The sequence below is a fragment of the Vicugna pacos genome, chromosome X (assembly GCF_048564905.1).
Source record: "Vicugna pacos chromosome X, VicPac4, whole genome shotgun sequence".
NCBI classification, from domain to species: domain Eukaryota; kingdom Metazoa; phylum Chordata; class Mammalia; order Artiodactyla; family Camelidae; genus Vicugna; species Vicugna pacos.
Window position 1 is genome coordinate 24692107 of NC_133023.1, and position 21302 is coordinate 24713408.

General features: G+C 32.5%; 1 protein-coding gene across 3 annotated transcripts in view; it reads right to left on the bottom strand.

Moving 5' to 3' along the window:
- DMD (dystrophin) overlaps positions 1-21302 on the bottom strand; it is a 1854428-nt gene that overhangs the window by 1068838 nt on the left and 764288 nt on the right. For all 3 annotated transcript variants that reach the window (XM_031673322.2, XM_072956638.1, XM_072956633.1), the window contains 4 exons: positions 15146-15268; positions 12646-12783; positions 9776-9928; positions 8732-8914 (listed from right to left, as the gene is read on the bottom strand). In XM_031673322.2, the coding sequence (XP_031529182.2) occupies positions 8732-8914; positions 9776-9928; positions 12646-12783; positions 15146-15268 (597 nt within the window). The remainder of the gene's footprint in view (positions 1-8731; positions 8915-9775; positions 9929-12645; positions 12784-15145; positions 15269-21302) is intronic.

The following is a 21302-nucleotide window of genomic DNA, read 5'->3' on the forward strand; positions in this document are numbered from 1 at the left end:
ACTTTACCCTGAGGCTCAACTATTTAGTCCAAGTTGCATGGGTGATGAGAGATGCAAGAGATAATCCTACATTTTCTTACTCAAAACAAAGGAGTTATTACAAAATGTCAGTTCTTCTAACATGAGTTGAATCCACTTTAAATAGTGGCCTCATCTGGATTTTGCAATGGCGATACAATAGAAATTCGGAGATTTATAGTTCATTATTAGAATCTTCAATTAAATAAGCGACTCCTGCTGATATATGTATGTGCCTTGTGTCTTTTATAAGGTATTTATATATTCTTTATGTTCACATAGAATTGTTTTAATCTATCTTGGTTGGGATACCAATGTATTTATTCAATTTCTGGATTCATGTCTTCCTTGAGATCTGATAATTTTTTAGCTATTTTTCCTCAAATACTGTCTCCCATGTATTGTCATCTCTTTTTGTAACAATACAACATAATATTTATCATTCTGTTCTCAATCGTTCATATCTTCATATTTTTAATCTTTGTGTGGTATATTCTGATAAATTTACCATAATGACTTTCGGATCTTTTCATGTTTGTTTAATTATGTGTTTAACACAAATATTTAGATTTTTAAAATTTCAATGACTAGTTTTTGGTTTCTAGAAGTTTTATTCGATGTGCTATCATAAATAACTATGTAGCTGTTTTTGTAAATTAATGTGTACTGTATTACTTTATCTCTATTATTATTTTGAATATATTGATAGTATGCAATAACTTTTCTATTAAGTTCATGAAGTACTAATTCTCTTGATATTATGTTACACGACTCTAAGTTAACAATGTATTATTTCTTCATGTGAGCTGTAATATCTTGTTGTGAACCAATCTTCAGTGTTTGTGTGTCTGTAGGACTCTCCCCAAAGAGTGATTTATTGTATGATTCTGTGAGAAGATTCTAAGGATTTCACCAACCTGTGATCAATTTTATGTTAATTTCTCAGTTCAGGAGTCTAGAGGCTTGAGGTTAGCATATAAATTCAGATTCCCCCATGCTCAGTTTTAATTATCTCAGATTTTTTTCTCCAATCAGAATCTTTATCAGCTGAATTGGGCTTGTGAGTAGGATTTATCTATTCCCCCTCTATATGTCAAGGGAAGCCCTTGAAGAGTCTACGTTTAGACAGGGTTTTTTTTTTTTTTTTTACATCTCTAGTAGATGTTGTGTCAGGCTATATATTTTTTCACTAAAAGCCTTTAAACCTTTCTCCTAACCATGCGGCCCTCAATCCAGGTTCAGTATCGCAGGAGATGATGTGCTCATTTCTGACAACTAGGGGAAAGGGAGGTTCTATCATATATTTTGAACTCAGCTATGTGTTTAATGTTTTTAAATTACATTTCATCCACAATTTCCATACATCTGAAATGAGAGGTGAGAAAATCAGTCAGTCTGTCATCTTTCTGGAAGCTAATTCTAGCTTAATATATATACTCTATTTACTAAACAACCATTAAACTGATTCTATTACATAACTAGAGACCAGAAAATAATTATTACTGAAATGTCAATAACTATTCAGATCACAACAGTCTAGAAAAACATAGAATCTTGACTTATCTAATATTTTCTTGACTCTTGTGATATGTTAATTACAAAATTGAAGCTGAAAGGAGGAAAATTTTATAAGCAGCCACCTCCTGGTCCATTTCCCTTAGTAACCATTATTAGTCTTTTATAGACACACCTCTGCTTACTAAAGAACACTCTGTCTCTAAATAAGAAAATTATTTATGTTACCGAATTCTCCAAGGAACTTGCATTGGCAACTGACAATCTTTGCTGTTATTTCAAGGCAAAGAAAAACTCAATGCAGCAATTATGCAAAGAGTATGTCCTCCCTTAATTTTAGTCTCAACACTAAATGGTTATAATTATGTGATAGAAGCAAATGCACACACACAAAAAATGAGTAGTGGAGAATCAAATCTAGGTGCAGACATTATTTTACATAAGGTGACAGCAGTCAGCTCTGTGATTATTTTTGTTGTATAGAGCCGCTTCATTTTAAGAAAACTCAAAATAACAAAAGCATAATGGTAAAGCAATGCTTTTCCTAAATTTTTTTCTGAAGATTAGTTCTTTACAACCACTGAAACAGGAATCCTATCATAAAACTGAAATGAAATTTCTCCCTTTCTACTGCAACCATCCAGATGTGAAAGTCTGCAGAATCTATTCCCCCTGTAGAAATTCATAATCACATTTGCATATCAAAAGCCCTGTAAAATTCTAGACTAAGGAAACTTTGTTTAATCCAGTGTTTCTCAAACTTCTCTGGACACTAGATATTTTTTCTTCCTTTTGAATAATTGCCACAGTTGGGAAGCACTGAGTTCAAGTTATGTATCTTCCATTTCTTACATGTGCCCTTGGACAAATCTCATTAGCTTTATTTAAATTAATTTTCCTTTTTGTAAAAGCATAATGAAAATTATACTCAAGCGGGTCATTGGTGGGATCAAACTAGATATATGTGAAAACATTTTGTAGATGTAAAATTCTACTCAAATTCAAACAATTTTTAAAAGTTAGTAGAGGAATGTTTATACTATGAAAGTATTTTCATTTTACAAATCATTCACTTAAGGACTAACTTGTATAATGTGGCATTTAAATAAATCTCCTAACAAAATTAATTTTCCATCAACTTTTCAAGAACTTGTAATATTTTGGCAATGTGCACTTTTAATGTTAAAATACCCTATTACAGTTATTTTCTGATGTAGTAAAATTTATCCTTTGAAAAATATTATTGTAATTCTCCTCATATTCACTCTTTACCATCTTGGTGCTAAGTTTCAAGAACTTGCCTTTTCTCAGTTTACACACTTCCAAAAGTAACAATAATAAAATTTGTTGTTCTGAACAGTTGTCTTGAACTCTCATTGACACATTTAACTTTAAGGAGTATAAAATACTTTTAAAATTCAAAAAATAGCTATTAAATATTACCTGTTCAAATTATACATAAAAGTTCTACTAAATGTTCACTGTTTCTAAATGAAAGGATGGCTAAGACTTTTATATAGTACCCGTATAAAAGTCTGTGTGAAAAATGCTCTATGAAGAAACAGTATGTACAAAAGTTCTGAGATGGAAATGATGCTGTGTATTTAAGACCACAGGAGAAACTTTTACGCCTCTATGACAGAATTATGACAAAAAAGGAGATAAAGTTGTAGTAATAGAAGTGATAGGCAGGAACCAAATTATATAGAAGTTCACAGGATTTCATTGAAAGGGCAATGAGCGGCAAGGGCTTGACAGAATCTCACCTATGCTTTAGGAATTCCGTGGCTTCATCAGGGAGAACACAGTGTAGGTAGGGAAAGATTGGAGGCAAGAACTAGAGGCTGTTGAAGTAACCTAGATGAGAGATGATATGCTGTAGTCTAGGGTTTCTACAATGAAAGTACTGAGAAGTGGTCCAATGAAAGATGTATTCTGCAGGCAGAGCCAATAGAATTTGAAGTGAATTGTACGGATAATATTAGAGAAAAGAAGAATCATGGATGATATCCAGGTTTTGGACCTAAGTGAAAGGGCAACTTACTAACACCTGGAGAGCTTGGTAGGAGTCAATTTTAGTAGGAGAGAAAATTAATCATTCTTGACTTGGCTATGTTATGTGTGAGATACTTGTTACACATCCAAAATAAGAAGCTGAATAAGAAGCTGTTGTATGTAAAGTGTTGAATATCAGCATTATTCACTTGGCATTTGAAGCTGTAGGATATCCAGGGCAAGAGGAATTGTTGTATTTACAAAAGGGACATTTCTTTTCCTTCTTCCACTAAGATGTATTTCTGTATTTTGTTCCTCCCTTTCCTGGGATAGGTCATTCATGTATTCCAAAGGTTTACCACATGGTTTTTTTTGTTTGTTTGTTTCCAAGAAACATGATAACTGGCAATAATTCACACCAAACGCAATAGACACAAAAGTTATGTCTTGCTGCCATCTAGAATAAGCCTTTTATTTACCGTATTCTCCTTGATGTGGGATCAAATCACTTTTACATCTTCATAGTACATTATGTTTTCCTTTGCAGCACCTGCCACAATTTGAGTGGCTAATTACAAGATTTTTTAAACTTGTCCCTCTTTATATTTAGAAAATAATTTTATATAGCTTTAAATAACTTGCTGCTTCTTTCTGGCTCCATTTCTCTTTTTACACTAGTATATTGATTAGTAATTCTTTCAGCAACGGTCTATAGATAATACATTCTCTTACTGCTCATTTATCTGAAAATGTTTTTATATTGGAAAATATTTTGTCTTCATTTCTGAATCATAGTTTACATGACTCTTGAATATCTGCCTTGCACACTGAAGGTATTACTCCATTGTCTAACATCTAGTGTTGATGAAAAATCTGCCATCCTGCAGATATTTCTGTCCTTGGTCCTTAGTAGCTTTTATGATCACCTTCCTGATCATCAATGTTCTGAGTTTCGTTCAGACCATGCTAGGTGGGATTTACTTATTTATTTATTTATTGCAGACCGGCTGCGCTTTATTCAGTTTGAGGACTCATGCAAATTGAGCTTTATTCAATTTGAGGACTCATGTAAATTGAGACGTATTCAACGTTGTTAAATGTCAGTCATTTATATAAGATAATGCCTCTTCCTCAGGCTCTCCACTTTCTCAATCTGTAACTCTTTTCAGGTATATATTTGCGCTGTTTAATGTATTCTCTACATCTTCCAGTATTTATAGCAAAGCAAAGTTTTCCTCAGCTCCTTTCAGTTAATATATTCTTTTTTCTTCTATCATGAATCCACTGTTTAAAAAGTTGTTTGAGTCATTATTTCAATAATTAAATGTTAATTTCTAGATTCTATTTTATCAAAGCTTCCTATTCACTCTTCAGAAAGGCCTGTTCTTATTTCATTGTAAGAATTCCATTCCATTCTTATTTTCTCAATCTTTTTGAACATTAAAAAACACACTTTAATGTTCCTTACTTACTGTCTTCTTATCTATAATTTCCTGAGGTGTACATCCTTCTTTCATTTTTTTGGCGTGTTAAATAACATCACTCCTAAAAAGAATTGTTTTCATATCCATTGTAATTTTAGTCTGTGAGCACATTTTCTTCAGGAGTTCCACATAAGCCTAGGGTTGTGTTATAACCTCATAGTGCAATTTCATAGTTGTACTTTCTTGGGATCTCTGAGGTTAACTGTCAAATACAATTAAGCTTAATAAAATTACTCATAGTTTTCTATTAATACATTTTCAAAGCGTTTATTTTTCTTCTTATCTCTTTATCTTCCCATAGAAGATAAAAATTTAGATAGAGCTCTACTGACAAGTTTATGGAGAATTATGCCTTAACTGGTAGACTAACCAGCTTTGCATGCAATTTCCTGCAAATATTTTGTGACTCTAGACAAAAACTACCTGTCTAGGGATTACGGAACCTAATTTGTGATGTACATTGAACAAATATATCTGTTGTTGACATTTTAAACCTATGATACCTACTGAGCTTAATTCTCTTAATGAGTTATAAAGATATTATAAAATTTTTAAATAATGTATTTCATCTCCAATGTTACCTTATATACAGAATGAGAAAGAACATAATTGATTCATTTAGCTTCTATAATGCAGCAGGTATTTTACAAATACTACATATTTCAGTATCACAGATATCTTTTTCCTCTGTAGAAATGCAGGAAATCAGGCTAAGAGAGACTGATCAGTGATCATACAGCAGCAGATGGAGTCAATGGGATTCACATTCAGGGCTGCTCATCCCAGGAAGTGTTCTTTTTTACTAGACCACACTACTGTTATTCAACGTTCCGGAGAAAAAAAAATTCCTTATGTTCAGTTTACAGTTGTTACTTGATCTTCACTGAACAGCCAGGTCTCTGAGCCAACAGGAATTATACTAGAAATGTCTTGTATTCCTAACTAGGGCAGGGGAATCAACAGGCTCAACATCTGGAGGAAATCTTCCCTGCTTTCTCCCAGTCTGTTTTCCCTTCTTTATAGTCTGTGGAATTGTCCCGCGGACAGTCCTTTGCAGACGCTTTCTTCTCTGTTTTGGTCTGCACTCCTGCCCGGCTCAGGGTTGCCTCATGGCTCCCTCAGACAAAGTTCCAGGCCTTTTCTGAGTTTTACTATTGCCATCTCTAGCCCTGACCTGGACATAGTCCCTGAAGTACAGTAATTTTATACTGCTAAGTCCATTTCTGAGTCTTTATCTTTAAAATGAGAAAAATTAATTTCTCATTTTAAACTGAGTTCTCAAATGTTTAAGCACTTTATAGTACTGCCTACAATCTGGAATTGCTATTGCTAAGATATGAAAGACTAACTGAAAATCCATGTGAAGTCGAGAGTATATAGAGAGAGAATAAAAAGGGACACTTGAGAGAAAGAAAGATGAGAGAAATAGAGAAAGGTGATGCACAGAGAGGAAAGGAATTCTGAAGCTACGGCTAACTGGGCTACATCAGGGCCATTGCAGGATTATTCCAACATAACTTGTACTTAAGCTATTCACTTATGGCTATCTCAAATGGTCTCACTGTAGATTAATTGGGAAAGATGATTCTAACCAGAGGACACATGAAACACGTATTAGTAATTGGTGGGATATTAGTAATTGGTGGGTATTTCTCTCTCTCTTCTTTCTATCTATCTATCTATCTATCTATCTATCTATCTATCTATCTATCTATCTATCATCTTTTAAGCCTAGTAAAAGTCCAAAATATAATTGAAAAGCCTAAATATAATCGTAGTATTAAATCGAGTATCCTTCATGTATATTGTTATTGTTTGTATTCATCATGGAAAATTAACAGTTAACATAAAAATATTTCCCCCATGCTAGCACCTTCTCAATTTTGTATCCCTCAGATAGAAAATCAATAAAAAATGGTTTTTGAAGAAACTATATCTTAGTATCTTACTATAATTTATTTGTTAAATTTTATACTGTTTTTTTAATCCTTACTTCATTTCACCAATCATTAGTATGTCTTACTAAGATTTGTTGAGAGCCTATTATGTGTAAGGAAATATTGACATTTTAAGTGAGTGATTTATGGAGATTTTTGATCCTGTGTTTATTTAACTATGAAGTATTAAAACTTACCTTGACCAAGGTGCAAAAAATTATAATCCTGCATTTAGGGTTTATCAAAATATGTGGGAAATGGGAATGGAGAAAACAGTTAGTAGTCAGATAATTCAAAGCAAAGGACTTCTCCCTGAATGATCTATTCTACTGAGGGAATAATATTTTACTTAAATTTTGTTTACGGTTGCCTTAATCTTTCAATTCATTTAGCATCCACAGATACAGGCTTTCAGTTAGTGTAAGCTTGAGTGATTTATGACATATTCTGTCCATAATATCTAATATTAAGGACAATAGGCTGAAATGTGTAATTAAGCTAGAATTGGACTTCAAATGTAATATAGTTTCAGTATCTCTTATATTACTACTTCCAATTTCTCAGAATATTCACTTGCTATTAAATCTTAGGGTACTAGATTTCATAGAAAACAATGTATTCATGGATTACTCTAAGGTGTTAAAAGAAGTAACAAAGATATGCAGTATATTTTCCCTTGGTTAAGAAACAACATTAAGAAAATTATATGCTTATAAAATAAAGTTGTGTTAACTAAGACATATTTAAACATTTATCCCATATTAAATGGAATCAACAATATCACATAAGACATTGCCAAGGAAGTCTCATCTATGGGTTGAAATAAATGAAATGGTCACTGACATAGGTCATAAGGGTTGAGTATCTATTGGTTTCATATGAGTCAACCTAACATAATTATAAAGCCTCATTTTTCCAGACTTTGACATCCTGCTTTTGCGAGGAGTGCTGTCTTTGCATAATTAGAGTGGTGACCATTCTGCTTCACTTTACAGTATCTCAAAATAGGAACAAAAATGTATCCATTAGAAAATCCTTATGGTTTATACTCTTACAAATAAAGAGCTAAGAAGACCAAGCTTACGATTATGAATTGCGTTTTTTAAGAGAGAATCACAAAATTTCCATCCAATGTTTGAAAGAAAGAAGAGCAGCTGTTCCTTTTCCTTTTGGCTTGGAATATTTCAGCTGTCATAATATTTGGTATTTTTCAACCTGCTATCAGTTATCAACAGTCCTGCTAGGCATTCGGCTCTTCCAATAAGCCTTTTAACCCATTAAATAGCTAACCCAGGTATGAGGACTAAGCTATATTCTTCAAGTCCATGAGATAAGGCCTTATGCAAGTTGATATAAGAAGATGTTTGACAAAAGATATATTATTTACCATGTATACATTAAGAAAGTAAAATTAGCATGGGATGGTCTCAGGAAAGCAATACGTATTTTTGGATCAGACACTGAAATAAAGTAAATGTATGATAAATTGACAAATTCACATTGCCAATGTTATGAAAAAAAGATGTGGCAAAAGAAATTAAGGTCTATCTTTCATTTTTGATAAGGGGGCTGTTTCCTATGATCTGTTAATTTATTAGGTTTTTAATTTGAAAAATTAACCACTAGTGTGACAGTGGCCCAAAGTGAGGGGAAACTACTCACTTTCAGAATGTATATTAGAAATTTGAAATCCCACTCCAATTGTTTTCCTTTTGTTAGTAGGCCTCTGTTATTAGAGTAGTAGTTGCAAACACATACGTGGGTTTGCCAGTAACAACTCACAATTTGTGCAAAGTTGAGTCTTCGAAACTGAGCAAATTTGCTCTCAATTTCCCGCCAGCGCTTGCTGAGCTGGATCTGAGTTGGCTCCACTGCCATTGCGGCCCCATCCTGAGACAAGCCCTCAGCTTGCCTACGCACTGCATTCAGCTCCTCTTTCTTCTTCTGCAATTCACGATCAATTTCCTATTGAGCAAAATCAATACAGGGCCCAGGGCAGTTAGCTAACCACATCAACCAACCTGTAAGTAGCAAATACTTGTCTCAGAAATTTCATAGGTTGTTGTCATTTTACTGTCGTTTTCTGTAAGTTACAAGTATGGAAGCCATCACTGTCATCTTCACCCAAGAATCCAAATATTATTTCAGTTATCTTTTGGATGCTCAGTTTTAGATATTCTAACTGAGAAAATATTGAAATTGATCTAACATTTTTCTTTCCTCTCAATTCCTCTAGTGCTTTGGGGGGTAGATCCAAATTGGAGTGATTACTCGTTATTTATTAGGGACCATCCATAGAGAATATAATTTAGAGGGTAAGTGATTAAGTTATTTATTTCCTTTTTAAAGTTTTGAGGAACTCAACAGAGAATGAAGCAAAATAAAAAGTGTAAAATAATAACAGAAAAAAATCTTCAGACAATATGCAAATAAATCTATAGAGATTTGACACTGATGTGTGAAGATGCTCTGATGAAATGAATGTGCTAACATGAGAAAGAAGTCGTCCATATACCGATAAGTCATTTGTTCATCTGGAACAAAGATACACAAAGTCAATTACAATTTTATCAGAAAACATATAGCATTTCTTAATTCATTTTACATTGTCTAAGAATAAAACATTTTATTCATTCAAAATCACGTCAATTGAAAAACACAATACATTTACTGAAACAAAACACAATACAAAGAAATGTGTCAAACTGGGGAGAACACTAATAGAGGAAACAGCATGAACATTTAAAAAATGATCCATACAGGTTAAGTTAAATAAATTAAATTGTAGCAACAAAAGCTGGTATTGACATTCTAAAACAACATTACCTTTATTTTCCTTTCATCTCTGGGTTCAGGCAGGCTGGCTAATTTTTTTTCAATGTCATCCAAGCATTTCAGGAGATCATCAGCCTGCCTCTTGTACTGATACCACTGGTGAGAAATTTCTAGAGCCTTTTTTCTTCTTTGAGACCTCAAATCCTGTTCATGGTGCAGATATTATTAAAATATCAATATATAAGTATATTATACTTCTGGCTATAGTTATTTAAAAATAATTGGGTCCCTCATGTTCTTGTTCACCTTAAGTTAAATTCACATTTAAATGCTAAACACACAAATAGATGATTAAATTATGTGTTTATGTGTCAGGATCCATGTACATAAAGCTAAGAAACCTCAACCCACTTATAGTATTTTTTCTTAGCATGTTCAAACCTGTTTAGAAATATTGTTGCATTTAATTAACTCTTAATGAGTCAACTCAATTATCATGGAGAGTATGTGAAATAGTTTAATATGTGAACTCAACGGCGTTAGCTACACACTTGGACACACTTATTGAGTTTCTATTTAAATTTTAAAATAGGTAAAAATTCTGAAATTTTTATCTTCAGCCTTGGGTTTATCAATAAAATTTCAAGTTATATAGCCAAGCAATTTACATTCATGATTTTAGAAATCCCTATAAAAAGACTCTCATAGGCCATTAGCATTTTGTGATTAGAAATATAAAGTCATCTTCATTATCACATAAATTGCTTCAAGCTATATATGTTCACACGTGAAAAAATGTATATCTGTGAGTGTACATAAAAATGATAATTTAAATGTTATAAAATGCTTTTTCCTTCAAGGCTTGCATGGCCAACTTTTTCTTATTACATCAAATCCAAATGCCAAATAGCAAAATTATTTAGAAAAGGGAAAATGCATGATTTCCAATCAATCTGATGAGATAAATAAGGATAGCAGCTTAATAAATCAACAAAAGGGGGAAATTAATCATCTTACTCCTTGCAAGCCCACCCAGTGTCTTCCCTGGTCAATAGAATCTGTCATAATGTCATTTTATGATAACACAACATAACACCAGAGCTCAGAATATAGCTTTCATTTCTTCAAAGCAGTAGCAATTAGGGTTTCGTGTACAGATTTAACTGGAGCAAAAGAAAATAATGAAATCAACAAACTTCTGAAATATTCACTGCATTGGGAAGTTGTTACCTTCTTTGGAATATTTCACAAGGACTAGAATTGGAACCACTTGGCAGAGTAACAATTACCGAATTTGGGAGATTAGTTTGGCAACTGGAATAGATTTTCATTAATTGCTTTTAACATATATTTGCAAAAAAATGATCTAGATTTCATTCTCCATTTTGTTTAAAATCGGGAATGTACATTTTATGGCAGTTTACATTTTTGGTTGAATTTCTAAACCTCCTGTGGAGGTAATAAATGCTTGAGATGACCCAGATGGAATGCTGCTTTTTTCAAAGGTACCAAGATACAGCCATGTGAATGAGAGTTGAGCCATGCCTTACTCATAACACAGCTTATATCTTTGCAAGAGAAAGGGCTTGTGGTCATAAAATCTGAAACTCCTTTTATGTCCTAGGCACAAGATGATGTGTAATGTGTAAAGATATTTAGAGACATTAAAGAGATTTCTTTACAGGTATGCCAGATAACCATTAAACACTGCTGTTCAGTAGGACACATATCATCATATGACCAGTGTAGATGCTTCTAAAAGCTCGGTCACAGTTGGAAGTGGGTGAATTACACAGCTTTCTGATTTTCAGAGCACATTATCACTTGCTCTCGTACTCCCTTGGGGAAGAGGCCTTTTCTATTTACTATATTTATCAGCAGTTACCTTCAGAACACCTGCTGGCCAATTAGACTTCCCTTTTGGATTCCTTGCAGGCACAATATTGTGTAATTACATTCTCAGCAGTGTTTATTTGGTTGTCTGACTATACGGGAAAAGGTTTTATACTCTTATTTGCATATAGAGAGCAAACTCTATTCACCTACAAGGTGGATCCACCTACAGGAATACATAACTCTAAAAGAGTGATTTACAATGAAAAGCTCAGCAATTAACAATATTAGAAAATCAGCCATGCATGCAAACAGTGAATATTGAAGAGCACATTAAAAAATAAAAGGTTATTTCACAAATTCTTCACATGGCCAGTCTCACTCAAGAACTTCCTAAATATCATTATAGAAACACCAGTACTCTATTTTGTCCTTCCTGTACAAATCCAGGTGAGTCACAGGAGTACTAGAAGCTGTATACTATCACTTGTTAACATGAGAGTACCAGTTCAGTTCTTCACGGACATTAAGATTACTTTAGAGGGTTCCTATATAAGTGAAATTAGGCTGTTATAGATGCTTAGTTAGTTGCAAAGAGTGACTCTCTTAAAGGCAAAATGAAGCTAAATGAAAAAAATTAAGTATTAAACAATTATGAGGCTACCAAAAATTGGACCTACTCTAAATAAAATCAACAATATATCAGAAGTAGAGAGCCTAAAAAATACACAGATTGGTTATTCTGGCAGTAAAGCAGATTTTCAAGACAAAAGTAAAAATAAAATAAACTATATTTTAAAAATAAATAAATAAAAACTATGAATGATGCATGTTAATATCTTTCAATTACTACTCAGAAAAATTTGTCTAAGCCAAAAAAAAAAAATCCCAAAAGTTTAAAGCAACACATCTTTCAAAATCAAAGACAACACTCAAAAATGTTAAATAAAGCACAGATATTGAACAGAAAAAAAATGTATTTCTGGTGACTAAGATTCTTAAGCAGAATTTATTTATGCACAATAGATTTTTTTCCTACACATGAAAAAAAACACAGGCAAGGTATATTATAATTTTAGCTCTAATACCTTGAGAGCATTATGTTTTGTCTGTAACAGCTGCTGTTTTATCTTTATTTCCTCTCGCTTTCTCTCATCTGTGATTCTTTGTTGTAAGTTGTCTCCTCTTTGCAACAATTCTTTTACAGTACCCTCATTGTCTTCACTCTGATTAAAAACAACAAGTACAGTCTTCATTTTGGTTTTAAAAAAGCTGTACATCGTTAACAGAGAAAATAAAACATGTTACTTAAACACACAAAAAAATCCAATTTAAAACTTTCAGGGAGTGTTATTATAAGATACTGTGCTCATAGTTTTTTCTTTTATACATTGTACTTTAGCTTTCAAAAGAAGTAAGTTTCCTCCTGTCTAGTTCAAAAGGACACATGATTAGGGGCAACGTAGGAAGATGGGAGAATAAGGTACTTTATCATTTCAGACAAGTGCATTGCTGTGAAAGCATTCTTTGACTTTGATTTTTAGTGTATTTCTAGAAATTAAAGAAAAGGTTTGAGAAGTAAACTAAACTTGTAAATTATAATGTTAACTAATTCACATAGGAATATAGAGGTGGCTGTGTGTGAGATAACATATCTTAAAATTTTAACACACACATTTTTAAGTAAAAATGTTGTTTCAAATGTACACTCATTTCTATCTCATAATCTATTCTTTAAATAAACTACATGCCCAAATTTAGGATAAATATTAGGGCATTAATAAAAAATGATGTGTTCAGTTCTGTCATAGTACAGATAATTAATTTCTAAAAGTATATCATATAGGTATATTATTTTTAAATAAATACAATCAATTAAATATTAAAATATGGATTAGAAAAATAGTCTTAAACATTTTCAATATGAATTTTGGATTTTTAGGCTCCAAGAAAGTATTTTTGTTTTATTTACTTTGAAATTAAATTATTTGATTAAGTGCTAGTCTAATATAGTAGCATATGTGACCATGTAATTTTTCACCTCTATTTTCTTATCTTTCTTTCAACTCAGTATATGAAAACTTTCTATCAAGGAGGTTCACCATGAAATTAGTACCCAAGGTACTCTGATGAGCAGAGAATAACACATTGTAGACAATTATTTTAAAGTCACATGTATGTATGTGTGTATCATCACCCATGGTATTCAGTGTTACATATTTAAATGTGTATTATAAATTTAAACTTCTACACACAACTGAGGAACTATTCATTTTTTTCAAGGAAATGGGATTTTTAGATGAGATGTGTCAGTTACTGGTCTAATGAAATAATGTAACATAGACATACAGGTTTATGGTCTGTGAAAGACCTTACACTTTTAAATATGTCTTTTAAAAGTCTATAACAATTCCTGGGCTGAGGATAAAAATAATAAATAAACAAAAAAACCCACTTCACTTTCTTCCCCTCATCAAAGGGCTACAGGGCAGTGGTGGTGAACAGCCCAACAAGTAAGCAGGACTCTTTTCCACCTTGGTGCCCTCTTGTTTCTTCTTTGACATGAAGGAGAGGTAGTCGTAACTCAGCATCTAGGAAAGCCTCTTCTTGTCTTTCTTTCCATGAGCTGGGTTGGCAAGGCCACCAAACCCCATACACAGGAAGTAATGATTTAGGCAACTCCAGGAAGCCAGAATTGACAACAGTGAGGACCAAGATTAATGGAAATGATTTTCCTATTGCTTCATATGCCTATAATCTAAAATTCATAAACTGCCTTTTGATGTCATTGTCAAGAATCATCTGAGAAGTCTTTATCATTGATATATGTCTGAGAAATCTCTAGCATGATATATGTTAAGAATGCCATAAAGGTGATGGCTGTGGCGAGGGGAAAGGAAATTGTGAAAAGGAGGTGGAGGGAGAAAAAAAAAGTCAGTGAAAAGGGATGTGATGCAAAACTATTCAAGCCAGAGAGAAATGTAAAAGACATATTGAAATTAATCAAGGTTGAAGGAGAAAGTTATGAGTTTGGGAATAGCCCCATGGTTATATTTCTTTACTCCCATGAAATAAGCAGCATGAATTTATGCATATTTTAGATAAGCACTGTACTATTTGTTCAACTTTTTTTGTAAAACGACTTTGTGGTAAGCTTTAATAAACAATGTGTATATTGTGTAATCTCCCCTTCTACAAAGTAAATGTTATATTATCAAAAATATGACTGGCACAAAACAACAGCCATCTATGATGGCTGTGTTTCTTGTTAAGTTTCTAGTTTATTTTCTGATTTGACTCCATTTTTCCCCCATTGCATTTTATTCTCTGAACATAGGTCAAAGCAAAACTGCTGAGCAATTTATTAGAATCTGTTAAGTGCTCATATATGACCGTACCACAGTAATTTGGCATTCATAATAACAGTTCAACAAGAATACTTTGTATTTGTAATAAAACATTCAAATCACAAAATGTACAAGGTATGCTCTGAGAATTTAGTTGGAGACTTGAGTTATCTCATTTCTTTCCAAATATTGATTCATTTTCACTCCTAGTTCATTCACACTTTTATCACAACCAATTTACCATATCTTTATTGAAGTCTTCCTCTTTCAGATTCACCCCCTGCTGAATTTCAGCCTCCAGTGGTTCAAGCAATTTTTGTATATCTGAGTTAAACTGCTCCAATTCCTTCAAAGGAATGGAGGCCTAAAAAAAAAGATAGTGCTAATTTAAATCAAAATTACTTTTATTAGAAATATAAACCAAAAAATACATTTGTTCAACCTCCTGTTGCTAAAATAATGACATACATTATGTTTCCGTATTATATTTTATGAAAGTTTTGAAATACAACTGGGAAAGTACCTGGGGATGCAAATAAAGACAAACATTTAACATCATCAGACCCAAACAATCACACATGCAACGTAATGCAACTCATCATTCTGTTTTTTCAACAAAAGTCAATTTCCATATATTTGACAGGTCTAACTGTTAAGATTCTAAGGTTGAATATGATTTTATTTTACATATTTTGATATAAATAGCATTTGGGTAAATGTGTCTTATCAGAAATTGACTCATTCATCAAATAATAATAACATCAGGTGGAAATGCAGGATGGCCTCCTTATCCTCAGAAAAACTACATGGAAATCTTCTTAGATATTTTAAATGACATTTTTAACATGTCAAAACTGACAGGCATGCTCTCTCATAAGACAAACAATGCCATTAGCTTGCCTTAGTAATGCTTTATTTGGTAGTACAAAAAGTTCAAATGAATGAACCCTGAATATTTCACATGAAAAATCTGAATATATGTTTTCCAACCATATAAATATCAGTTTCGTTGATTTTGAAATTCTAATGACCATAGTCTCAAAAACCTTTAAAATCCCTTGTTTTCTACAGAAACCAACTGAAGAGGAGTGATGAGTGAAACTATACTGAAAATCAAATATATATTCAAAAGAAATGGCAAGATTTAAAGACCAAACAGTTAACAACATGTTTATTCTATTTAGCTATACTCTGCATTTGATATCTTTTAATTAAACCACTAGAAAATATTTTATACCTGATGGCTTTTGAAAACTCATAGGTGACATAGAGAAACCTTATCTTCTTACAGAGCTAAACATTTTCTATTTGTAAAACCAATTCAGGAACCACTCACTGTCTAAGGCTGTATAATGTATTCATCAAGTTTGGTCCCCACCTACTCTTCCCCATCACATTCCCAGTCATAGTCTTACTCTTTCTTTATTAGACAGCATCTCGAAGAGGACAATACAGATAAGTGTTCAAAGAAAACACAAGTATCTAAAGGTATTTAGTTACTAATAAAGAAGTGAATCACCAAATGCTATTCACGAGAACGTAACTCTCACAGGAAACATGAATAAACACTTATCTTCTAGGCACTTCTACACATTCCAGAAAGAATTTATGGCCTCTTTTTAAAGTGGCTTATTTTCAGTACTACTTTTATAATCCTAATGAACATTTGAAATTTGAAATACCACAATTTGTTCTTGAACCAGTACAGATTGGTAGTTATTATAAATAAGCACTTAAAGGTTGTTTCAATCTCTATATTATTAACATACTTCTATACTTTACAATCATATATTTTACAGTGCATTGCAAAAGTAAAGATTAATAGCCTTGAGGATCATAACTACATGATATTAATTTGAAGGTATTTTGTTATTGAATTGTTCACATTTGCTAATATTTAGTAAGATCAATGACACTGTTGTACATGATTTTGTGAACATATGAAGATAAATAATGTTTAAAATAACTTTAATTGAGTACTTGGATGTCAAAATAGCATGGGTCCATTTGCAGGCAGATTTATATTTTACTCCTACACCTGCTTCCTCTTTAGCTCATCCTCTCTCCACATATTTCTAACATAGTAGTTTCAAAGGCTCATAACTTGAGCATCTGTACCACTTTTTCAACATCGCTTCCCTGATAAACTGTACTATCTTCCAGAACTTAACTTCAATTTCATAATGTCTTCCAAATATTCATCTTTAGCTGTGACCTCACTTTTGAATTCCAATCTAGACTCTCCAATAGCCTGCTGACTTCTTACTTGAAGTTCACCATGTCTAGAAATGAGCTTATTATCTTTCTCTCAAATTTCTTGCAACACCAACTTCCCTGGTTCTGTAAATACAAGACCATTTTCTGAGTCATGCACGCAAAAATATGAGTTATGTTATTTTTCAAAACTTTACTCTAATGTCTAATAAGTATCAAATAATTGTCAATTCATTTACTGTGATTCACTTGTTTTCTTTTCCCGGAGATACCATCTCTCTTAGTCCTCACACAAGAGCTAAGGCAATAACCTCCATACAGGGCTATTATCTCCTTCCCACCTCACCAGTTCTACCCTGTGCATTGTGATCAGGTCAATATGTTCCCAAACCATGGCTTTCATTACATTATTTCTCTGCTCAAGAAGTACAAGTATAATGAAGTCCAAACTCCAGCATGATAGTCAAGGCTTCCCCTAATCTTGTCCCAAGGACATTTCTAACCTTATGTAAGTGGTCCTAATATCAACCTTTCTTATGGGTCTACTGGTGAACTTGTGGTATCCCTCCCTCAAGGCCCTTAGAATGTTTTTAACCTTCAGGGAAAGAGCCTAAAGCTCCTAAATTAGAATGGCTGGCTTGAATCTGGGCTCCACCATTGACCAGCTGAGGGATCTTGGGCAAGTTATTTGTCCTCTTTGAGCCTCAGTTTCTTTATTTGTAACATGAAGATAAGAAAAATGTCTACCTCATAGGGCTGTTATGAGGATCAAATATGTTAGGATGTTTTTTGGTATTTAATAAATGCTCAGTAAATACTGGCTCTTATTGTTTCCTCACAAAATTGTACCCATCCATTGGCTCAGTTCAAGACCTTCCTCTTCTTAAAACATATGGTTTATGAAGGATAAAATAAATGTTTTTGACATGGTATTTTTATTTTAACAAGTAATTTGACAAAAATCATGAAATTCTAATGGTGAACATGGAGAAATTGAGATTCTACTTTCATAAAGTGGTATCACTCTGAACAACAAAACTTAATGAATGAATCTGCATCAATGTAGAAAGTGGTCAAGGAGGATGCCCAAGAACCTTGCACTTGTTCTGCCCTATGCAGTGTTTTCAACAGCAACTATTTGTAGACCAAAAACTATGCAAACCGCACACAGTGAGAGGGATGAATTCCAGAAACATCCCATGACGATGAGAAATTTGTCTGTGTTGTTCAATCTAGATTCATGCTTAGTACAGAGCAGGCACTTGTATATGAACATTTCCTGAAAAACTAAGAGAATGCAAGGCTCATCATGGGATAACAAATTAAAAATTTCAAGGAGCTCTTGAATGATTTTGAATTTTAAATAACACAATTTCTATTGTATAAAATTGAAGAGATTTGACTGGTCAGCACTTTATATGTCGATGTATGATAATCAATGGTAAAATGCTAGCAATAACATGATACCACCAGGTACAAAAATAATGTAAGCAGATACAAATAGATTTTAGGAAACACTAGTACAGAATAACTAATTATTCAAGCAAAACAATGCATTTGTTAAAAAGACCATTATGCATTAGGGATCAGAATTATTCTGTGTGGTTCCAAAGTGAATAACCAGAATCAATGGGTAGAAAATACTTGGGGCTTGATTTTTAGTTTAAGATAGGAACAACTGATTAGTGTTGCAAATGTTTTGTTTTTTTTTTAAAGCATTAATTTTAAAATAGTGAGTTAATCACTGCTGAAAGTATATAAGCAGAGGCAGGATGATGATGTATTAGGTTATATATTAGAAATAAGACACTTTTCACAAGTCCACGTCCCTAAAATTTTATCAAGTTACAACAAAGTCTCTCCCTTGTATTCAAAGGGCTTTGTTTACTGTAGCAATGAAGCTACAAAGAAATATTATTGCAAGCCATATATGTAATTTTAAAGGTTCTAGTTCTAGTTGCCATACTAAAAAGCAAACAGAAATAGCAGGAATTAGTTATAATAATATATTTACCCCTTAAGTCCAAAACATTTTCACATAAGTCTATAGTCAATATAAAATTATGAATAAGCTATTTTACTTTGTTTTTTTTTACATGAAGACTTCAAAACCCACTGGGTATTTCCCATTTAACAGCACACCTTAATTTGGAGTAGCCACATTTCAAATGTTCAACAGCCATATGACGTCCATGGCTACTTTATTGGACAGGACAGATCAATAGCAACTATTATAACCACAACATTGAAAAGAACTAATAGTTGATTGTTAAAGTATGTCACAGGAGTAATGTCTTACTAAGAGTAGTCTAAATGTTTATGTTTTGTTTTGTAAATTTCAATGGATTTAGATAATTCTTACAATGTCCATCTCATTCACTTGCATTCAGGTATGTTTTCAGAGGGGAATTTTCAGGAAGCCCTCTGGGAATAGGAAAATTTATGGGAATGAGTTCAACATGTTATATTAGGAGTCTCTCTTCCTCATTTGTATATCATCCTAGGTTGTGCTGCAGTATCTCTTGTATATTAGAATATAATATTTGACTTTCAAGCCTTTATGCTTTGTCTTACCAGTAGATTTCTAATCCCTGCAGTTGAGAACATATCTCATACTACTCTGTATTTTCCATAGGAAATGTAACTCATTTTTTTTAAACAGAAAATGTGCTTCTCACCTCAATTACTAATTTTAGGACATCCAGTAGATAAATCAAATTAACCAGTAACCAATTTCCCTAACCAAAATAACCATAACTACTCAACTCAATTATTTTGGCTATGCTATTGGCAGGATGAGACCAGCCATCTGACATCCATGTGTTTAATACTCTTCAAGGAGCTAGGAAAATTTTAATCGCTTTGACTTAAGAGTTCACTGGTTCACCATTAGGCCATGACTTTCTTGACCAATTAAAGTTTTACATATCATTCTTTGGTCTTTATTTTCTCTGTAATTTGGAATTCTTATGAAATTTTATATTAAAAATGCACAGTAACCAAGTATCCACAATTGAATAGCTCACTCTTGAGTCACTAAAGTTTAAGCCATAGAGAGTTTCTAATGCCTGACTTTTTAATTCAGAATTCTGATTTGAAGAAACAGAAAGCAATGGTGCATAAATCATCTTAATTTTTGCATACATTACCTCTATTAACTTTAAACAAAGTATATGACCAAAGAAGAACTAGAATCACAATTAAATCACACATTAGACAGTGCACATAAGATAGGTTTTAGAATACATAGAAAAGAATCAAACAAGTTATAATATTGCAGGAGAAAATATAAACTAGGCATACATTTTGTACAATGTTTTACTTACCTTTTCATCATAAGAGCTTTAGCATGACTGTGTAGTCATACAAAATACAAATAAAGTAAAACATAGGGAAGTTTAATAAACAGATAGATAAACGGACACAAAAGAAAGAAGAGACAGAGAAACTGAGAAAGACAACACTTTGTTTTCCTTGATTTTTTTTAATGTGGTTTCAGATTGCTTAACATCTATTAATTGTGCTTTGCTGTATGATTTAGAATTAATTAAATTTAAGGCTTTGTTAAAGTTTTAGCATTAATACTGACTTATATTTATATAACAAGTTAATAAACAACAAGACTGAAAAAAGCAAAATCGATTACAAATTGATTCATCGTAACTTGAAGCATTCAAAATTACTCAGATACACTTTATCATTTTTAAAATGTAAGCTTACTTTTGGTTAAATATTACTTCAAACGTGCATAGATACACTAACATAATAATGACTGTGTTTACACAGACAGTAAAGTAAACATTTGTTAATATGGACTATGTAATCTCAGTAATCATGATAAACAGCCAATATAATAAGTTACACTAAAATCTAAATTGAAAATTAATCCAAATGCTACAGATTGGTGTAAAATTGCTTCAAATCAGTCTCCTCTTTCCATTCTGCAGCTTTGAAAATTTACTTATCATTACAACATTGGTTTAGAAAAAATAAAGTAAGAATAATTCACGGGAACCAAAATGAATAAAAGTTTTAAGGACCAGTAATATCCTATAATACAGAAAAGACATACTGCTGATATGATATGAAGAGTTATTTCAAATCAAAAACCCAGAGAGGAAAGAAAACTTACAAAGAGAAATAAGCATATTGAAAAGATCTGTAAAGAACAAAGATAATCCGAA